The 20,859-nt window shown below is 44.1% G+C and overlaps 1 protein-coding gene across 1 annotated transcript in view; it reads right to left on the reverse strand.

Annotated features, from left to right (window-relative positions):
* WIPI2 (WD repeat domain, phosphoinositide interacting 2) overlaps positions 1-14,245 on the reverse strand; it is a 30,164-nt gene extending 15,919 nt beyond the window's left edge. The window contains exons 1-2 of the mRNA XM_059896026.1: positions 13,977-14,245; positions 7,725-7,807 (exon numbers count right to left, since the gene is read on the reverse strand). Of these exons, the coding sequence (XP_059752009.1) occupies positions 7,725-7,807; positions 13,977-14,050 (157 nt within the window). The 5' untranslated portion in view covers positions 14,051-14,245. The remainder of the gene's footprint in view (positions 1-7,724; positions 7,808-13,976) is intronic.
* Positions 14,246-20,859: the final 6,614 nt, after the last annotated feature.

Here is a 20,859-nt window from a genome sequence, read left to right on the forward strand (position 1 = left end):
ACACACATCAGAACGCCCAAAATGAAAAAGCCCGATATCGCCAAGTGCTGGTGAGAACGCAGAGCCACCAGACCATCACACAGCGCTGGTGGAAATGCACAACGGACAGCCACTAGGAGGACCTGAGAGCTTCCTGTAAAACGAAACACAGGTTCCACTCCTATTTACCTAAGACAAATGAAAACATGTGTCCACAAAAAGATTTCTACAAGAATGTTCACAGCAGCTTTATTCGTAGTAAATAAGTAATAGCTAAAAACTGGAAAAAGCCCAGATTCCCCTCAATAGGAGAATGAATATACAGTCAGTAGTATATTCATATATTGGACAACGGAGATGCAACAATATGGACAAACCTCAAAAACATTCCTCTGAGCAAAAGAAACCTTACTAAGAGGGCATATGCTGCATTTATATGATGCAGAACAGGTGAAACTAACTGCTTGCCTCTTGGCAGGTGGAAGGGAGCTGGGAGTAATGGGGGAAGGGGTATGAGAGAACTTTCTGGAGTGATGGTAAACCTTGATAGGAGTTCAGGTTACACAGATGTCTGTGCATTTGTCAGAACACAGAATGTTGACTTAAGATCTGTGCATTCCACTGTATGTAAATATTACCTCAAAAGGAAAAAATGAAAACAACGCTAGTTACTAATATTCATGGTATGGTATTTCAGGGAATGTGTACTGATGTCTGCAAGGTACTTAGAAATGCAGACACAAAAAATAGGAGGGATGGATGGATGGATAGATGGACAGATGGACGGAGAGATGGGTAAGTATGGTAAAGTGCTAACAATAGACTCTAAATGCTGGGTACATGGGTACTGGTTGTAAAATACTTTCAACTTTTCTGTGTGTTTGAAAATTTCCATTAATAAAATGGTGGAAAAAGAAAAGGGATGTATCGTTCATTTGCTTAAACCAGGTGTAGAGAAAGTAAAGAAAATGGGTTTAGGGTGTTGCCATCCAACTATAAGTTTGAAATTTCTTTGTTTAACCTTTAATGGAAACAGGCAGAAGAGACTCCTTTTAGAATTTTAACAACAGGGGAAGTGTGGTGGGGAGGCAGCAAAGCTGTTTTCAGCTGCAAACATTCATAAAAGAGAACATTATAATGAACCTCCATAGACCTGCATCACCTGGATTTCACAAATATTATCTTTCTGCCATTTAGCTTCCGCTATCTTTTTCTTTGCTGAAGTTTCAGAGAGGCGCGTCATCTTGACATTTCACTCCTAAATACTTCAGTAAGCCCCTCTAAATAGATCAAGACATAGAAAAAATGTCTTTTCCAGCTCATGAGTAAAGTGGAAAATTTCTTACATCAAAATCAATTGCAAGTAGACAAGTATTTAACGTAAAACACAAACCCAAAGAACCAGACGATGACACGAGAGACTGACTATTCATGCACCCCCGGAAGAGGGAGAGCCTTCCTAGTACTCAGAAGCCTTACGAGAAGAGATGGATACATCTGAATATACAGAAAGTCAAGACATCAGAATGGCAAGGAGACCATAAGCAAGGTTAAAGAGCAAACAACCCAGAAGAAATATCAGCAACCCACACCAAATGGCTAATTTGCTTTAAATCTGTAAGAGACAATCCAACAGAAGAGCAGGCAAAGGGGGGAAAAAAGCAATCAAGAAAAAAAAAAGCAAATGACTACCAGCAATTCCACTCCTACAGTCTCTATCTACTCAAAGAGAAATGAAAACACACGTCCACACGATAACACAAACATGCACAGCAGCACTATTTACAACAGCCAAAAAGGGGAAACAACCCAAGTGTCCACTGACAAAACACAGAATGTCCACACGCTGTAACAGCAATGAGCAACAAAAAGAAAAGAAGTGCTCATCCACGCTCCAACACGGGTGAACCCTGAGAACATTCCAAGTGAAGGAAGCCACTCACCCGTGATTCCATTTATCTGAAACGTCCAGAGCAGCGAATGGACAGTGGGAGAAAGGAGGTTAGTGGTGGCCAAGGGCTGAGGGGTTGGGGGTGGGATGCAGTCGCCCTGCTAATGGACTGAGGGGCTCTTTGGGGAGTGATACAAATGTTTTAAAATTAGCTTAAGGTAGGCTGCACAACTCAGTAAATATACTGGAACCCACTGAATTGCACACTTTAAACAGGTGATTTTTATGGCGTCCAAATTACATCTCAAAAAAGCTATTAAAAAAAAAAAAACCCACACGGGCAGACAACTGAATGGATTTGAATTCTGGCCAATATATTGAGATCTGATGTATGAAGGACAGGGCAGCAGGGCCCTGAAACATCAAGCTGTGCTCCTATGAGCACGTGAGTGATAGAGGGCCCTTCACCGTCATCCCCTCCAAGACCACGCGGCCCTGGACCTGGGAACACACAGAGGCTTCCAGGGGTCTCTCAAACTGCCAAAATCATACACTAAATATTGGGTTTTCTCTGGGAAATACCTGCAACTTCCAGCAGATGTCCAAAGGAGATAGGAACCAGAAAACGGCTGAGGCTGCCTGCAAAAGGCAGATGAACTGCCGGTCACCCAGGAGTTACCGCATTTTTGTCACTACTTAAGTAAAAAACAACCAACAGGATTCACCTCAGAGACCCTTTAAGCCCGAGGAAGCAATGTGCTTAGATCTCTTCAGGAACACACCTTCATAAAGCAACCTGCTTTTACACATTGCTAGTGGTTTAGGTTTGTTATTCTTCTGCTGCATTGTTTCCAGCTCTTTAACGTTTTTACGTTACACCTCACTCCCAAGAGAACGTTTAAAAACAAGCATCCACAGAGCCCACAGACCCAGAGCGGTCCCTTTCCACCGCACTGAGGCGCGCACAGCTCAGCGCTCCCGAGAAACACCAGCGCACAGGAATCAGGCTGGTAACTGAGGAGCAGCGCGCCCAAGTGAAAAGATGCAGGGCGGTCGCACGCAGGGCGACCACGGAGAAAGCCTGAGCGCAAACCCCAGCGGCCTCCGGCGTCTAAGGCCTTTGCTTCCACGGCCCTTCGATGTGGCCTCGGCCACAGTTTCTGCCACACTTTCTTCCTAGAGAGTGCCTATCCAAAATTTAATTTAAGAAACTACTTCATTTAAGAAAGAATGTTGTTGGGACTTCCATGGTGGCGCAGTGGTTAAGAATCCGCCTGCCAATGCAGGGCACACGGGTTCCAGCCCTGGTCTGGGAAGATCCCACATGCCATGGAGTAAGCAAGCCCGTGCGTCACAACTACTGAGCCTGCGCTCTAGAGCCCGTGCGCCACAACTACTGAGCCCACGTGCCACAACTACTGAAGCCCGTGCGCCTAGAGCCCATGCTGTGCAACAAGAGAAGCCACCACAATGAGAAGCCCGCACACCACCATGAAGAGTAGCCCCCGCTCGCCGCAACCAGAGAAAGCCCCTGCGCAGCAACGAAGACCCAACACAGCCAAAAATAAAAGAAAAAAGAAAGAATGTTGTTTTGCTTCTGCTGGTGCTGTTCAGAGCTGGCGATGATAAAACTTCCCATGGTGGGAAGAGGGGAGGGACAAAGCCATGAACTAACACGGCACACTCCCCAACCAGGCGTGTCTGCGGACGCCCAGGGCTCTGAAGAGACGCAAGTGTACAGCCCACCCGATCTTCCATCACAACAGACTCAAGCAGAGAGGCTACTGGATTTCTCCCCTGGAAGATCCATTCGTGTAAATCTCACTGAGGTGAATGTTCCAGCCAGCGCAAGGTCTGCCGAATCAGAACCTAGCCGGCCAGCCTGCTTATGCTGAGTTTCAGAACTAAATGCTTTGTGAGGTATGATTTCCTAGCTCAGAAGCATAAAATGCAAAGATGACACACGATGTAGAATCTGAAAAGGCCAACTTTTCCTTCTGAACTTCTGTGATATCTTATAAGTAATAAAACTACAACCTTTATTTATATTGCCTAACAGGGTAGGATTTCGTTTCAGTAATGTTTCAGGGAAGAGAGACCACATATTTGCACTTGTAAGGACACACAGAGAGGGAAAGAGAATGATAAAACAAACAGGGCACACACAGGGGGCAAAGCACACGTGGGTGTTCCTGCTACTTTCCTTACGTTTGAAACTATAACACAGAGAGTTGAAAAACAAAAACCTTCCAGTGCTGCTGAGCAAAGATTTTTGTTTGTTAAGTAAACGAGACAGAACAAATAGCTGTCAATCTTGCTTCTCCCAAGACCAGCTCTGGCTCATTCTTTCTGTACCAGCAGCAGTGACCGACAGCAAAGACCTGACGTTACAAGGGACAGTCAAGAGTCACGAGGGGGCAAGCCAACTGAGCCGGGCTGAATATGGAGGCATTAAGTACTACTCTGCTAGAATCTACATGTAGGAAAATACCGGAAAGTGATCTTAACTCAGAAGCTAACCTGTTTTCTAAGAGATGTTCTTCTATCTACTTAATGCTGTTCTAGGGGCAAAAGAATTTCGCAGCTTCGGTGTCACGTGCTAACCCTGAAAGAGCTCTCTGCCCATTCCCACCTATTTTAAGGGCCGAAGCTCACTAACAACAACAAAGAAATCTATATACCACCTCAACATGCTGGTCAGTAAACACCCACTCTTTCATGATGCTATCAAGGCATCACATTTTGTTCCATCAAAAACCTCTGAAAAATGAGGCACCAAAACCCACTTGATAAACTTCAAGGAAACAAATTAGTCACTGAACTGATTCAAACTGAGAAGGTGTCAAGACAAGGTTTTGGTATTCTGATACCCTATCTAAGCACTGGGTCTCCATTCTGTGGTTGTCAAACCAGTTGACTCTAATCACCAAAGCAACAATTTAACAGCACGGTTCAGGCGCTCATGGGCGTGTAGATTTAATAAATGTTTCAGTCATACATAAAAGCCCAATGGAATCTTGTTTCCAGAGATCAGGCGACCCTTCTTTGAAGGAATTCCCTACAGGAAACAATCCTATGTGCGATCAAGTGAAGGCAGCCAATTTGGGGATTCCAGAAGCACCCTCTTGAGATAAGCAAGCACCGTAGTTCAGAGAGATTTTATCACCCAGATCACCCCTTCCAGCTACACGCTAGGAGAAAGGCTTTTTTAGAAGATTTAGTACGCATCAGGAGGCAAGTCTGAGGACAAAAAAGGAGTAAACTCTAAGGCAGGAGCCGTGAGTTAGGGACACTTACTTTAAGAATCCCGCTTCCAGCCATCTCCCCGTAAAGGGCCCGGGTGCTGGCCTTCAGGGGCAGCGACAAACAGGGGGCTTGGTGGGGAATGTCAGACACCATCTGCTGATGGAGGTGAGGGACACCAGAGGGCGGACCTGGAGAGGGGAGGCCAAGGCCTGGAGGGAGCCTGGCGAGCCTCTGAGCCCCAGTGGGCCACAAGAACTCTGCAACCGCAAGTACTGGGCACAAAGAAAGGACTTTTCTCCTGGGTCCTCACCTCATGTTAATGCAGGAAGGGTGGGGGGCGGTATTGACATCTGTGTTCGCTCCACACTGTGTCCCCAGCCTAACATCCGACACAAATGTATTTCCTTGTTCTTTGTCTGCCTCCATTTAAACATAAGTGTCATGAGAGCAGAAACTTTCTCACCACTGTGTCTCCACAGCCAGAACAGGGCTGGCACATAGCAGGTCCTCAATAAATGTTTACGGAGTGAATGGAACCAGAAATGAATATATGAGATGTCTCTTCATATCAACTCACTGAAACTCTCCCTTCTTAAGAGATATTAACAGGCAAAGGAGAATTCCAAAATGGAACACCAAACCACAGTGAAAGCAAAGTTCATAAGAGTGGAACATTCAGGAAGGAGATACTGGCATCATTAATAAGGAGAAAACTCAATCCCCCCAAACTGCATGCTCATGTAGATAATTAAAATGATAAATATTAAATCTCTCCTTGAATCCATACCCCAGTGTGACTAATTACAAGAATACTGACCTCCTCAATCCTCCGTAACAAGAATTCTTAATTAGATCACGCCACAGGCAGGCTTCAGGGTTATCATTATGTACAGAGAAAATATTTACAAACCACGTATATGACAAAGGACTAGTATCTAGAATATATAAAGAACTCTCAAAACTCAACATTAAAAAACTCCAAGTAATCCAATTAAAAAGTGGTCCAAAACATGAACAGACATTTCACTGAAGAGAATGGCAAATAAGCACATGAAAAAATGTTCAACATCATTAGCCATTAGGGAATTACAAAGTAAAACCACGAGATAGCACTGCACACATCCATAAGAACGGCTAAAGGAAAAGACACTGGTAACACCAAATGCTGGCAAGGATTCTGAGGAACTGGCTCACTCATACACTACTGGTGGGGATGTAAAATGGTACAGCCACCCTGTAAAACAGTTCAGCACTTAAAAAAGACAAAGACAGAACACCACACATACAACCCAGCAACTACACTTAGACATTAATCCCAGAAGTGAAAAGTTACATCCACACAAAACCCCATACACAGCAGCTATATTTTTAACAGCCCAAATCTGGAATCAGCCCAGATGTGCTTCGCTGGGTGAGGGTCAAACAGCTGGGCTGCGTCCGCACGTGCAACCAGCTTTAGCAACAGAAAAGACGGCGCTACTGACACCCGGCAACTTGGGTGAACTTCCAGGGAAAGATGCTGAGCGAAAACAGCCAATCTCAAAAGGTTACATACTTCTATTTATGTAACATTTGTGAAAAGACAATATTCTGGAACCAGAGAACAGATCAGTGGCTGCCAGGGATTAGGGACGGTGGGGTGGCAGTGGGGGAGGGGTGGCAGTGGGGGAGGGGAGGCAGGTGTGGTTACAAGGGCAACAGGAAGGACCCTGCGGTGTCAGACGGCCCAGCGTCTTCACTGTGGTGGACGCGGGAAGCTAGATGGGTGTTCGGACTGTACAGAACTTCACACACACAGGTGGCCTACATCCATGTAGCCTCCCCGGCTGTGATACTGTACTGCACTTCCGCGAAACGTTACCACTGGGGGAACTGGGAGAAGGGTACAGGGATCTGTACTGCTTCTTACAACTACAGCAATGAAAAAAAAAGATGTATGTGCCGAGAGTCAAAGCTTTCCATCCCATTCTCACTGCGGGAGGGTCTGTACCTACTACTTACTATTTATTCAGCAAGTACTCTTGCTCGCTCTCTCTCTCTCTCGCTCGCACACACACACACACACACACACACACACACGAAAAACAAAGAAACTGAGGTCCATGAAGCGATCTATGTAAAGTCACAGTAGATGACTTAGCAAGGTATCGAAGCTCACGGCCCTCCTGCAACCCCACAGGTATCTGACACACAGCCACTCAAACACCATAAAATGCCAAATGGAGAAAATAAATCACTCCTAGGGGGATGTAAACTTTTCAAATTCTGGAAGCCCTCTATGACAGAAATCTAAGTGGTTTAAATGGCATTAAAAAAGGGGAGAAATTATAGAATAATGCGTATAGTATGGTATCATGTATTGGAAATGGCAACCCATAAAGTATTTCCACATGTACATTTATAAGTATGCAAATGCACAGAAAAAGACCTGGGAGAACACATAATCGTTCAGTCATAGCCATCACCTCTCGGTAAGACTAAGGTGAAAGAAGATTATTAGTCAAGGGGTATTTGGATTTTAACCATAATGTGTGAATTTAAGAATGCAACCTAATTCAAGTATAACTTGTCTATTTTAAGAAGGGGGAAAAATAAAGCAAACACTTACTGCATTCATAGATCTGTTCCAGTTTATCCACAGAAGAAAGGGAGAAAAATTTATAACCGGATTTACTACCAACAGCTAGAGACCTGCAAAAAAGCCAAATTCAGAAATAAGAGCTGATACGTGTAGGCAGTGATAACGCACAAACTAGCTCCATGTTACCAAACAGTCACCATCATCTCTACCCATAATTAGCACAAATAAGTTCATGTAGTTTGTACCAGGTGAGTGGTGGCAGAGCAGAAAAGAGAGTGGCGCGGAAGATGCCACACCTCACAGCCAGGAAAAGGTGAATGTCAATAAAATAAAGATAGACAATGTTCTTATTGAAAAAACTTTAAAGTTTGACATACAAATAAAAGTAATCAGCCCTAAATTAATGATCCCCTCAAAACACAGTGCGGTTTCTCAGGTGATCTGATATACATGCCTGGTGTACGGGAGAGTCCAAAAGTTAGGATAACATTGTAAATATTAAACAAAGATATTTACACCTTTGGTGGATGATGGCGTCTTTCTGCACTGCAGTAAGGCCGTAACAAATGCAGCTCAGTCACTTACGTTATGCTATGGCTCAGCAGTAGGATGGAAATCAAACAGACTAAAGAGCTAACTCATGGCAAGACTACATAACATAGTTGGCCTTGTGTGTAAGATTCCATATTCATCACCCAACACTGCTGCTTTTGCTAAGAGGCTTGGAGGGAACTCTGAGCTCTCCAGATCCCTAGCGCAGGAGAGCTGTGACGCTAAATTAAGTGTTTCCTCATAGAAGATTACTACTGTCCAGAACGTAACTGACCGAGGGGGAGGGGAGTAAAAAGAAGCAAGCACGGCTTTCAGAAACAGAGAGGATAGATAATAAAGCAAGAAGTGCTGGGACGTGCAAAGAATCAGATCCTGGGATCATTCTGGTATTTAATGTCTGGGAGAACAAGTGGAAACAGAAGGTAAACCAGAAGCCTAGAAATAATGAAGACTGACATTTCATATGATGAGTACGTGTACGCCAAGATAAAAAATTAGGGCTATTTTAATGACCATTTCATCTATTAGAAGCTTGAGCTTTCCAACCTCTTTCACACTTACGTAGAAGAAATACATTCCAAGAACAGAGCTGCTATAAGCACTACTAAACACTGAAATTGCAATTGGTTCATCCTAGAAGTATAAACAGAAATGGAACTCCTACCAGTTTATATAATTTTTCTCTAAAAAAATGCTTCACTATATTGAATTAATCACATCAGTGAAATAATTAGGCATTGTTACCTGTAAATTTTTGAAAAGCAATAAGGAGCCAACAAAAACACAAGAATATCCAAGAAAGCTAAAAATAAAACAAAATCTCAACAATTCATAACTTCTGGAAAATTGATGTTCAGGAAAATGTTTTCCAGATAACTAAGGGTTGCTATTTTAAGCACCAAAACCTTATATCCCACCATTTCTGATTTAAATAAAAGTCGCCCTCATACAGTTTTCCGTATGGGACGGCAAATCCTCACCATGTGACTGGACTCACGTCGTGAAACAACTTTACTATCATAACCAAGCGGCGCTCTCAGACCCTAACAAGGAGCTGAGGGTGCTGTGTGCCTACGTCAAGCAGCAGTCTGCAGTGCTGGGCTATAAAACACCCTCCACCTTCTGTTTTGCTGGCAGCTGTCACAGCTCCCCAAGCATCCTGCTAGCATTAGCAGCCCCTCCCGCTTTCAAATTTGTTGACTTGGAAACCAAGCTTATTAGTTTTATATATAAAATAAGCTTAGAGAGGGCTTTTTCTACAGGCAAAATTAATGAGTTGAATTAATTAATGAGGACCTGGATTTTGATACACCCAGGATTTTGGCTGTGCTCCAAACGGGCAGAATTTGTTAAAACTGATCAAATATTAGCTCTCTGATATTCTTCCAGATATCCAGAAACTGATTTAGGATATTAAATACCTTTGCTAGAGTTTTAATCGCATGGCTTCCTACTTGCGCACCCCAATCAGTAGGAAATGTAAGCAAAAATACACCAAGTATTTTTTGATATGTACATGTGGTATAGTGTGAGCATATACTTTATCAATAAAGGCAGACATTTTTGAAGGATGATATGAAATACAAATAGGTTTGATATTTACATCTCAAATATCAACGGTCAGGTTCACACACCCCTCTTTGGAGATTCTGCTTTTAATAACATCTCATTACTTGCCTGACCATATGATATATTAATGGGAGAAGTACAGTAACACATAAGCATGAGATTCCCCTAATAAATAATCTCACTCCCCATTAAGTGTTTATATGGTAAGGTTTGTTTTTTTGTTTTTTAAGGTAATGAGATCTTTTATTGACAAAGGGAAAACCCAGCAATAACAGAAAAAAGCATATATTTACTTAATCCCCCACTTCACTACCATACCCCTGCCTTCAACTGCGCGTGGCATCAAAATCCAGAGACCCTGCTGTACCCTCTGGAGACAAGGCCCAAGTCCTGCACCAGGTAGGAACAGTGACTGCTTCTGAAACATACTCTGGGCCAGTCCTCTTGATCTTCACCACACGCGACTTCGCTCCACTGCAGAGCTCCCGAGACCGCCCATCCTGAGCCTTTGGGGGATTCGTGGTTTCAAGTAGGTTGGTTCTCTGCTTTCCCCACTAGCAATGGAGGATCCACTTTCCTTTACCACTTGCTGGCTTCCAAAATTTTGTTGCCAGTGTCTCCCCGTTCTATGGGTTTAAGCCTTTTTAAGTATCTTTTTGATATTTCATTGACATTTTATTAGGGTTCTGAGAGGGAGCCAAAATAAATGCTTGTGTTTAATCCACCATCTTTAACTGCAAGTCTCTGTCACTGAATTTAAACTTGAGTGCTCAGTATCTAAAAGACAGTGATTTCCATTAAAAAACAAAAAAAAATTTTTAAGAAAATTTTATAAATGTTAAAAACATTTTAACAGAAAAAAAATCATTTTCTTACCTCCCTTTTTTTTACCCTCTTACCCATGATCAGCCCATTAATGTTCTCCCTTTTCATTATCTTCATCAAAGAGCCATACTCGAGGATAGGGTGAAGTGGAAACAGTCGCACCCATAAAAAGGAAGCCACCTGAACTGCTGCTGAGACCTGGCCGGCCCTGGGGCCCTACTCAGTAAGCTCATGGCCATCCCAGACCTCCACCTGGACATCCCTAAGGCCTTTCAAACTCAGTAATATCCAAAGCAGAGTTCATCTTTCTCCCTAAACTGAATCCCCCTCTGATCTTTCTCCCATAATGTGCTGTCACTGCGCATCTAGAATCTAGGCTGGAGACTTGGGAGTAACCTTAACTTCTCCCTTAAGTGCATCATGCACGTCCCATGGGTCACACCAAATCCTGATGGCTCACCAGTCTCCTTTCTACTGGCCACTGCCGCTGGACAATACCCTCCCCAGTGACTGCCCTGCTTCCTCAAAACACATCCTCCACATGGCAGGCAGAACAACCTAGAACTTTAAGGTGGAAGAATCCTTACTTCCAAGCCCCTCGATTTACTGATGAGGGAAAAGGAGAGAAGTGACCTTCCAGGACAGTTGCTGTAACCTTAGAAGAAACCCGGTGCAAGAAAGCAATCAGTTCAGACCAATGCCTTACTGTCTCTATGCCCATAACTTTTAGACACTAACAACATCAATGTTACAAACAGAAGACTTCAGAAGTCAAGTCCCTGACCTTATTCTACTTCTTTTAGAAATGTAGTTTCTATACGATGTAGACATTGCCCAATCAATGATTTCCACAAGCTGAGTGGGGTCCCCTGCAAGTACTTAAGTCCCTGATATTTCCGTTGAAGGTCCAAGTGATACTCTGCACTTCCATTAGTTTCTTAACTTCGATATCAAAAAACCAAAAATTCCTCAAGATAAGCCTTCCAAAGTGTTACTTTCAGAAACCAGGATTGGAACTAACCAGCCAGGAAGGAGATGACGGGGACCAGCTTTTCTTGATGCCTTTTTCCCAATTCTAGTTAAAAAAACAAACAAACAAAAACAAACGGTAAAAACAAAACAAAACAAAAAAACCCCAAATAAAACATTCACACTTTTAGAATAAGAATCACAGAAAAAAAAATACTACAGTATTTGAAACCATATTTACCAGGAAAAACAGAAAGACAGGACAGATATAGTTTGTTATGAAAGGAACACTGTTGTTCAAGCATTACTGTATAACGTAGAATATATATTCTATTAAGTGAAACGGCTTCCAGATTTTCTCACTGAATACTGTGAATGTGGATCCAATATTCTTTGCCTTGTGAAAAACTGTGTTCCTCTATCAAAGTAAATGCTGGAGATGGACAAGGGAGGGAAAGGAGTGAACTGTCAAGCCTCTCCCCAGAACTTCTGTATTTCTTTCAGGTGTAGATTTAAAACAAATTAGTCACTTTAATCAATAAGCTTTTAGTATAATCCTAACTTACTATTCCTTACAATTTATGCTCATACTATATCAAGGTCTCTTTAGCAAGTCAAAATTATGACACACAAATCTTGTCTTGAACTAATAACTTCAGGACTCACGGAGGAGTGGGAAAGCACGATTTCCAAGTACAAAAAGACCTTATTTCAGGCCAGAGTGACATTCTTCTATTATATAGGGAAAGTGGTATTTGAATGCCATTTAAAATAAGAGCAAAAGAGAATGCTTTCTCATATTTGATTTCCTTTCAATATAAATGATGAGCAATGAAAAACTTAAAGAATGGTAGAAAATGTTTCAGAAATCCTCTAATTTATACAAGACATAAAAAGCCATAAAGCTACCATTCTCACTGGTCTCAAAATACTAAGGGCTTAAAAACGGAATCACAGTTGGTTTGCAAATGTCCTCTTGCCTACTTGGATTAGTAAAACATAGTTCATCTCAGTTATAACCTCCTGCAACAGGTGGTCCAAATTGTTTTTGTTGGACTGGCTTTCGGTCATACAGAACGCTAGTATTCAGTAGTTTTCACCTTTAAAGATTGCTACGGTCTGCTTTCTACATTCACTGTCCTCCAGATCCTACTCTGGAGGTAGAAACAACAGCATGGCAGATTGGAAAGGACACTGGAAGACAATTCAGGAGAGCTGCCCCCACTCCACTGTCAACTGAGGCTAAGATCCAGGCTCTGCTCTGAACCTTCCTCAACTTCGGTTTCCTCTCCCTGTAGTTGGAGGAGGTGATCTGCTCCCTTCCAAGTCCCAGCAGAGGCCCACTGTGGGGCTGTCTGCACTACTTCCCCAACTTTGGAAGGTGCTATCGAGCACCCACTGCACGCCACTGACTTGGTGGCTTGCCATTCTACAACTGACTTTTAACTTTTTAAAAGATCTCATGTTCTACTTTGCTGATTCCATTCAGCCAGGAACAACTCAACCTACTACTTGGTACGAAGCCAATGACCCACTCCTCCACCCCTCTTACATCACTTCCTCTTACTCACTTCCCAAGATGGCTTTCCTCCCTTCCAGTCCCACAACTTATCCTTCCTTCTCCAGAAACCTCATCTAGTAACTATCCTCACACGTTCATATAAAGGTTCATATAAACGTTCACTAAACCCATATGGGTTGGGACAAACAGCGCTCCAAATCCAAGGGCTGGCATCATGGGCCTCTCCTCCCCTATAAGGATGGCCCATGCCCCCGAAGCACCGAGACCTCTCGGGGGGGTTTCTCTGTCACATCCCCCTTGGCTCAGTTTCTCCCCAGGTCAGAGACCATGTTTACTGCTAAGTTTGTTTCTTGCTCGAGGAGGACATCAAAGTTACCTGTCAGAAAGAACAGCGAGACGGGAAGAAAAGGAAATCAAAGGGACCCTAAGATGACGAGGAGATGAGGAGAAGGGCCTGAAGAGAGAAAAGACTGGAGCAAGAGAGCTGAGGAACGGGAGGGAGGCGGGTTATAGGGGAGAAACCCACCCCCACCGCTCCAGAGGCGGCCGAGACAACAGGTCAGGCCACAAAGTTCTGCCCCAACTTTGTGAGAAGTGAGGTCCGAAAAGACAAAGCCTTCCCGTGGTGGGTAAAATACCTCCCCTACCTCCATCGCTTTCCCGGCTCAGAGATCGCAGCTCCAGGGCAGAGCCTGGAGGGTCCCCAGGGAGGGCGCCCCTCCCTCCCTGCACGCGCCGGGCCCGCCCCGAGGATGCCTCCGCCCTCCCCGGCCCCAGGCCCCCAAGCTCCGGCCCCCGCCCCGCGGCCCCCGGCTCCGACCCCGGCCCACGCCCGTCCTTACGTGACGTCCTGGTTGAAGTTGGCGAAGAGCAGCTGGCTGGCGCCAGCCTCGCCACTCTGACTCGCCAGGTTCATGGTGGGCGCGCGACGGGTGGGCCCGGCCCGGGGCTCGCGCGCGGGAGGGCAGGTCGGGGTGAGCTCAGGGTCGGCGCCGGGCCCCGCTCGCCGCCACTCGCCACTCGGATATCAACCGCCGCCTCATCCCGACCCCGCTCTTGTTTATGCTCCAGAGCCGGGCTGCCAGGCGCGCCTGCGCGGCCCCGCCTCCTCGGCGCACGGCCTCCCATGGCGCAGGCGTACTGCGGAGGTCCGCCCCTTCACCTCCGGCCTGGCCCCGGGTTCCGGTCGAACACGCGCACGCGTGGGGACGCGCGGGGGCGCGATGGGCTGGCCTTGCGGGCGGGTCAGGGGCCGCGCAAGCGCGTTGTAAAGAGTAGGCGTTCCGTGCCCCCCGCCCCCATCTTTTTATTAATATTAAAAGGGCCGGCCGCGTGCCAATCATTGTGCCAGATACGTGCGTTCTTATTTAGTGCTTGTAGCAATGCTTTGTAGGGAATGTTGCATTCCTATTTTATGAATTTGAGAACTGAGGCTCAGAAATATTAACTTATTTGCTAAGTGTTAGATCTGAGACTGGAAACCCCGTTGTTTCTCCAAGGCCCACGCGTTTTGGGTCTCTGGGGAGGATTCTATTTTACACGTATTCATTCATTCAGTAATATTTAGGGAGTGCCTTCCATGTGAGCTAAACAGGCCTCCTCCTTTCCTTCAGCGAAGTTACAGTGGGAAAGGTAAACACAATTACAAAGCCGGGGTTCAATGAAAGCACGTAATGAGGTCGCTTAACCTAGACTTAAGGGACAGGGACTGTGCAGCCCGGAAGGCTTCCTGGACGAGATGAGGCCTGAAGTTTGAGTAGCAGGTAACCGACCTCAGGAACGGAAGCGTTCTGTATGTCCAAGGTCCACGGATGACAGTGTGACCTGGCCAAAGAACTCTATGGTGTGTGTCTGAGTTTGGAGTGGGACACATGACACAAGATTTGGCTTGAGAAACAGGAGGTGTCCGGACTAGGCTGGGTCTTAAGGGACTTCCCTGGTGGTCCAATGACTAAGGCTTCACCTTCCAGTGCAAGGGGGTGCTGGTTCCATCCCTGGCGGGGGAGCTAAGGTCCCACATGCCTCCTGACCAAAAAACCAAAAAAAAAAAAAAAAAAAAGAAGCAGTATTGTAACAAATTCAATAAAGACTTTAAAAATGGTCAAAACCCCCCCCCCCAAGAAAACAATCTTAAAAAAAAAGGTACATTAGGCAAGAGACTGATCTTTGTACCAAGAGCAACATGCCACCATTGAAAATACAGAATGGTGTGATCAAGTTTGTTAATTCTAGCCACGGAGTCAAGAATGCATTGAAAGTCACTGAGGAAAGTAGATCAACTATACTTCAATTTAAAACAAAACAAAACAAAAAAACTTTGGACTGAAAAGAAATTTTTTTTAATCCAAAAAAAATAAAAAAGAAAGAAAAGAAAATCATTGAGGAAAGAATGGTCTTTTCCATAAAATATGCAGACCCTCCTACCACATACCGTACTCAAGCACTCATTTAAGATGGATTGTAGACCTAAATATGGAAAGGTAAAACAATAAAGCTGCTAGAAGAAAACACAGGAGAATGCCTTAATGTCTCTGGTGTAAACAAAGTCGTCTAAACAGGTACTTTAAAAAGTACTAAACACAGGGTTTCCTTGGTGGCACAGTGGTTAAGAATCTGCCTGCCAATGCAGGGGACATGTGTTCAAACCCTGGTGCGGGAAGATCACACGTGCCTCGGAGCAACTACGTGCGTGCACCACAACAACTGATGCTGCGCTCGAGAGCCTGCAAGCCACAATTACTGAACCCATGTGCCACAACTACTGAGCCCATGTGCCACAACTACTGAAGCCCGCATACCTAGAGTCCGTGCTCCACAACAAGAGAAGCCACCGCAATGAGAAGTCCTCGCACCACAACGAAGAGTAGCCCCCACTCACCTCAACTAGAGAAAGCCTGCACACAGCAATGAAGACCCAACGCAGCCAAAAATAAATAAAATTAAAAAAAATTTTTTAAAGTACTAACCACAAAATAAAAGATTGGTCTTCATCAAAATTAAGAACATCTGCTCATCAAAAGAGACCATTAAGAGAGGTTGGAATGGGATACATATATTTGCAATACATATTTTTTTGATAAAGGACTTATTTCCAGAATATTTGAAGAACTTGTACAAATCAATGAGGAAAATACTGACAACTCATTTTTTTAGTGGGTAAAATACTTGAGCACAGACACTTCACAGAAGAGGATATCAAAATGGTGAATGAGCACCTGCAAAAGTGGTCATCATCAATACTCATCAAGGAAATGCAAATTAAGAGCAAACAAGATACTACCAAGCATCTGCTAAGCTGGATAAAATTAAAACGACTGACAGTACCAAGTGCAGGCAACAATGCAGAGCAACTGGAACACTGATACACTGTAAGTAGAAGTCTAAATTGTTAAAACCACTTTGTAAAAGTGTTTGACAGTATCTACTAGTGTTAAACATGCATATTCCCTATGACTCAGCCATTTCACGTCTACGTATATACTCAAAGAAATGAGTGCATATTACCCCCAAAAAACAGGTGTAAAAATATTCATAGCTGCTTTATTCATAACCCCAAACTGGAAATAACCCAAACATTCATCTACAACAGAATGATTAAGTAAATTGTGGTACATTCATATAAAAGAATACTATGCAGCAATGAAAAAGACATACACCCATGGATAATCTCACAGATGTAATATTGAGTGAAAAAAGCTAGACACAAAAGGATATAGACCATATGAGTCCGTTTATATGAAGTCAAAAACAGGCAGCATAGTGGTTACTTCTGGTGGGGAATTGTTTGGGAGGGGACATGAGGGGGCTGGAGATACTTTAGTGGTTGGCTCTATGGGCATATACATATTTAAATGTATAAATATACGTATATGTGAATGCCTGTCAAGATATAGGGCAGGAGCAATGTCTTTAAGTGGTTCTGTATTAGTTGGCACAGTTTCCTTTGGACCATTATTATTGAACAAAGGCACATAAAGGGGTCCCCAAGTGAATCCCCTGGGCTCTGGACACAGTCCTTGACTTCATTTTGAAATGCCACCCAGTTTCCCCTTGTCTGTCAGAATCTATCTGTCCATTCAGGATAGTAACTCCTTCTCTCTCTACTGGTTCAGCAAGTGAAGATCCCTGAATGGCCAGGGGTTTGACTGTTTCCAATTTACCAGAACTGTGACTCTATTCCCTGGAGTAATAGGTGACTGGATCTCAAAATCTAGTGAACATAGGGTTGTGTGGATGGAAACGAAAATTTCTTAAGTGAATAATTAGATGTAATATGCAAGAAAACACTACCCCTTCCACTCCTAGTTTGCAGCCGTGTACTGCATATTGTAGAATGACACCCTGACCTCACAGGGTGTGGTCTCTTAGCTGGTACCACAACTGAACATGCAGTAAGCCATTCCGTCTTCTACTGAGTAACAGGGCTCATGATAAGGGTGGTGAATTCCAAGGGCAAGAGCTCACTGTCAAGCTTCCTTCACCTGTATGTAAATTACTTGGTCAGAAGACATGTGGTATGGACACCTGAATATCCTTGAAAACAGTAACCTCCACCCTTCTACACATTCCTTGTCTCTTTCCTTGCATTATATTTCTCTATAGCACGTATCACATCCAATGTGTCATATAATGCCCCCTCCCAATTAGAACATAAGCTCCATGAAGGCAGAATTTTTGTCAGTGTTGTTCACTCTGTGTTCCCAGAGAACTAAATTCTAGGCCCCCATTCCTTTTTTAAAAAAATTTTTATTGGAGTGTAGTTGATTTACAATGTTGTGTTAGTTTTCTGCTGTACAGCAAAGTGAATCAGTTATACATATACATATACCCACACTTTTTTTTTTTTTAACAATTAGGTGTTAGATTTTATTTTATTTGTTTATTTTGGTTGCGCTGCACAGCATGCAGGATCTTAGGTCCCCGACCAGGGATCGAACCTGTGCCCCCTGCAGTGGAAGCGTGGAGTCTTAACCACCGGACCACCAGGGAACTCCCCTATCCGCTCTTTTTTCGATTCTTTTAGCATATAAGTCATTATAGAGTACTGAGTAGGGTTCCCTGTGCTATACAGTAGGTCCTTATCAGTTATCTATTGTATATATAGTAGTGTGTGTACATCAATCCCAATCTCCCGATTTATCCCTCCCCTCCCCCCACCCCAGGCCTCCATTCCTGATGCCTGGGAGGGGCCGGAGCTGAGGGCAGCTGCCCACTCACTCAGTTTTTGTTTCACTGCTCTATTATCTGCTTGGTATTGGGATACGCTGACAAATGTTGTTGGAGAGCAGGCTGGATTTGTGCCAGAGAGCTTGACCCGTGTGTGACTCAGTCATACACCCTCGTGTTCCAGCTCAACTTGGGACAGCATGGGCTGCCATTCCTGATGGCATGTAGGGCAGGAAGGATGCTAAGGGGTTTCTATCGTCACTTCAGCATTCCTCTAGGTGACTGGCCTGATGCCAGTCCCAGGGAGAGGAGCTTCCCTTCCTCTTACCAACCATAGAACAGAACCGTCATCTGCAAGTGCTTAGAACATTCCTCAAGTATTCTTCTTATGTGCAACATTGAGAGATCAGCAATCCTCCCACAAGCAAGTTCCTAAACAAACTCGTAGGATGAACAGCTGGCATGGAGGAGGGAACAAAGGGCTGGAGAGAAAGGATGGTGGAGTGCACCTTGCATGAGGTGAGGCAGTGGGAGAGAGGTCAGGATGTATGGAACACTGAAATCAGACAATGGCTCAGATTCTTACCAGGTATATGCCCTTAGGTAAGTCACCTAACCTCTGTGAGCATCAGTTTCCTCAATAATCACAAGGGCTAAAATAACTCACCTCCTGAGAATGCTATGAAGAAAGAGTGAATGGATGGGAGAAGCACTTCCAGAATAGTGGAGCGAGAATCTCTGAAAACCATTCCTCCATAAAAGCAAAGAGAACACTGACAAAAATTGTCAAAAATCAACTTTTTCAGAACTCTGGATATTAACTAAAGGCTTGCAACAAGCTAAGAAGCATTTATTCAAGTAACACAACTGAATGTCAGTAAAAAACAGTAAGCTGGGACTTCCCTGGTGGCGCAGTGGTTAAGAATCTGCCTGCCAATGCAGGGGACATGGGTTCGAGCCCTTGTCCGGGAAGATCCCACATGCCGTGGAGCAGCTAAGCCCGTGTGCCAAAATTACCTGAGCCTACGCTCTAGGGTCCGCGTGCCACAACTACTGAGCCTGTGAGCCACAACTACGGAAGCCCACGCACCTAGAGCCCATGCTCTGCAACAAGAGAAGCTACCACATTGAGAAGCCCGTGCACCGCAACAAGGAGTAGCCCCCACTCGCTGCAACTAGAGAAAGCCCGCACGCAGCAACAAAGACCCAACACAGCCAAAAAAACAAAAAAAAAACACACAAAAAACCAAAGAAAACAAACACCAGTAAACTTTGTGGCATTGTGATTTGCCCTAACCTCCTCTGTCTTTCTTAGATCCACAGTAGCCTTGAAAACCATCAGCCATGCATTTGTGATAGATGTGAAAACAAGCAGCCTAGCAGCTGCTGGAGGGGGCAGGATGGGCTTGGGGCTTCCCCAAATCCCCATCCCCAGAGAATGGTCACTATCTAACCTGTCTGGCAGTTTGCTGAAAAACTCAATTCTCAAAGCTTGTGTTTGATTTGAGTAAAAGTTTACCAGTACCTGTGTGGATAGCTTGATCTGCAAGATATTTGTCTATAACGATCAGTGGCAATTGTTTAATAATTGCAATTGCCTGAGGTAGTGTTACAAACTGGGGCTAAAAAGAGACACCTCCCCCCAAAAAAAGAAAAACAACAACTTAAAGGAATAACTGGGAAATGAGATGTGCATAGGAGACTTTGAAAGGCTCCTGGAATATTCCTGAGAATCTAGAGGGTTATGTGTATGTGCAGGACTGTGCACATGCCCAAGAAAGACCTGAGAAGGTCCTAGAATCTCACCTATGGCTGATCTTGAGGCCCTGCACAAGTAGGAAGTGAAGGCTAAGGCAGAATTGTAAAATGCCTGCAGCAGTGTTGAAGGCATACCCCAACATGCACACAGAGCCCCTTGGCAAAGGCTGGGAGACATATTGATTCAAGGCACTTAAAGAACTCTCCATTCAATTGTTATCTGACCACTAAGATAAACGAGCAGAGACTTCACTGGTTGCACACAACAAAGAATACAGACTTTACCGAATTAGTACAGAAAAGTCACTAAACAAACAAACAAAAACAAGAACCTGAAAGCTTAGGTTGGGAAAGGGGATCTGATTTCCAGAGTTGCTGTATTATTTTAAATGTCTAATTTTCAACAAAAAAACTATGACACACAAATAAACAGGAAAATATGGCCCCAAAACAGGGAAAAGCAATTGCCCATGAAGGGGCCCACATGGTGTGTTTAGTGGACAAGGACTTAAAAGCATTTATTATGGATACATTCAGAGAACTAAAGGAAACCATAACTATAGAATTAAAGGAAGGGTATGATGACAATGCCTCGCCATGGAGAGAACCTCATTAAAGAGGTAGAAGTCATGAAAAGAACCTAACAGAAAGCTGGAGTTGAAAATTACAATAACCGAAAGGAAGAATTCACTAGAGGGGCTCAACAGCAGATTTGAGCTGGTAGAAGAAAGAATCAGCAAACTTAATGATGAATCAACTGAGAAAAATCTAGTTTGGGGAACAGAAAGAAAAAAGATTGAA

The sequence above is a fragment of the Balaenoptera ricei genome, chromosome 15, assembly GCF_028023285.1.
Source record: "Balaenoptera ricei isolate mBalRic1 chromosome 15, mBalRic1.hap2, whole genome shotgun sequence".
Classification (NCBI taxonomy): domain Eukaryota; kingdom Metazoa; phylum Chordata; class Mammalia; order Artiodactyla; family Balaenopteridae; genus Balaenoptera; species Balaenoptera ricei.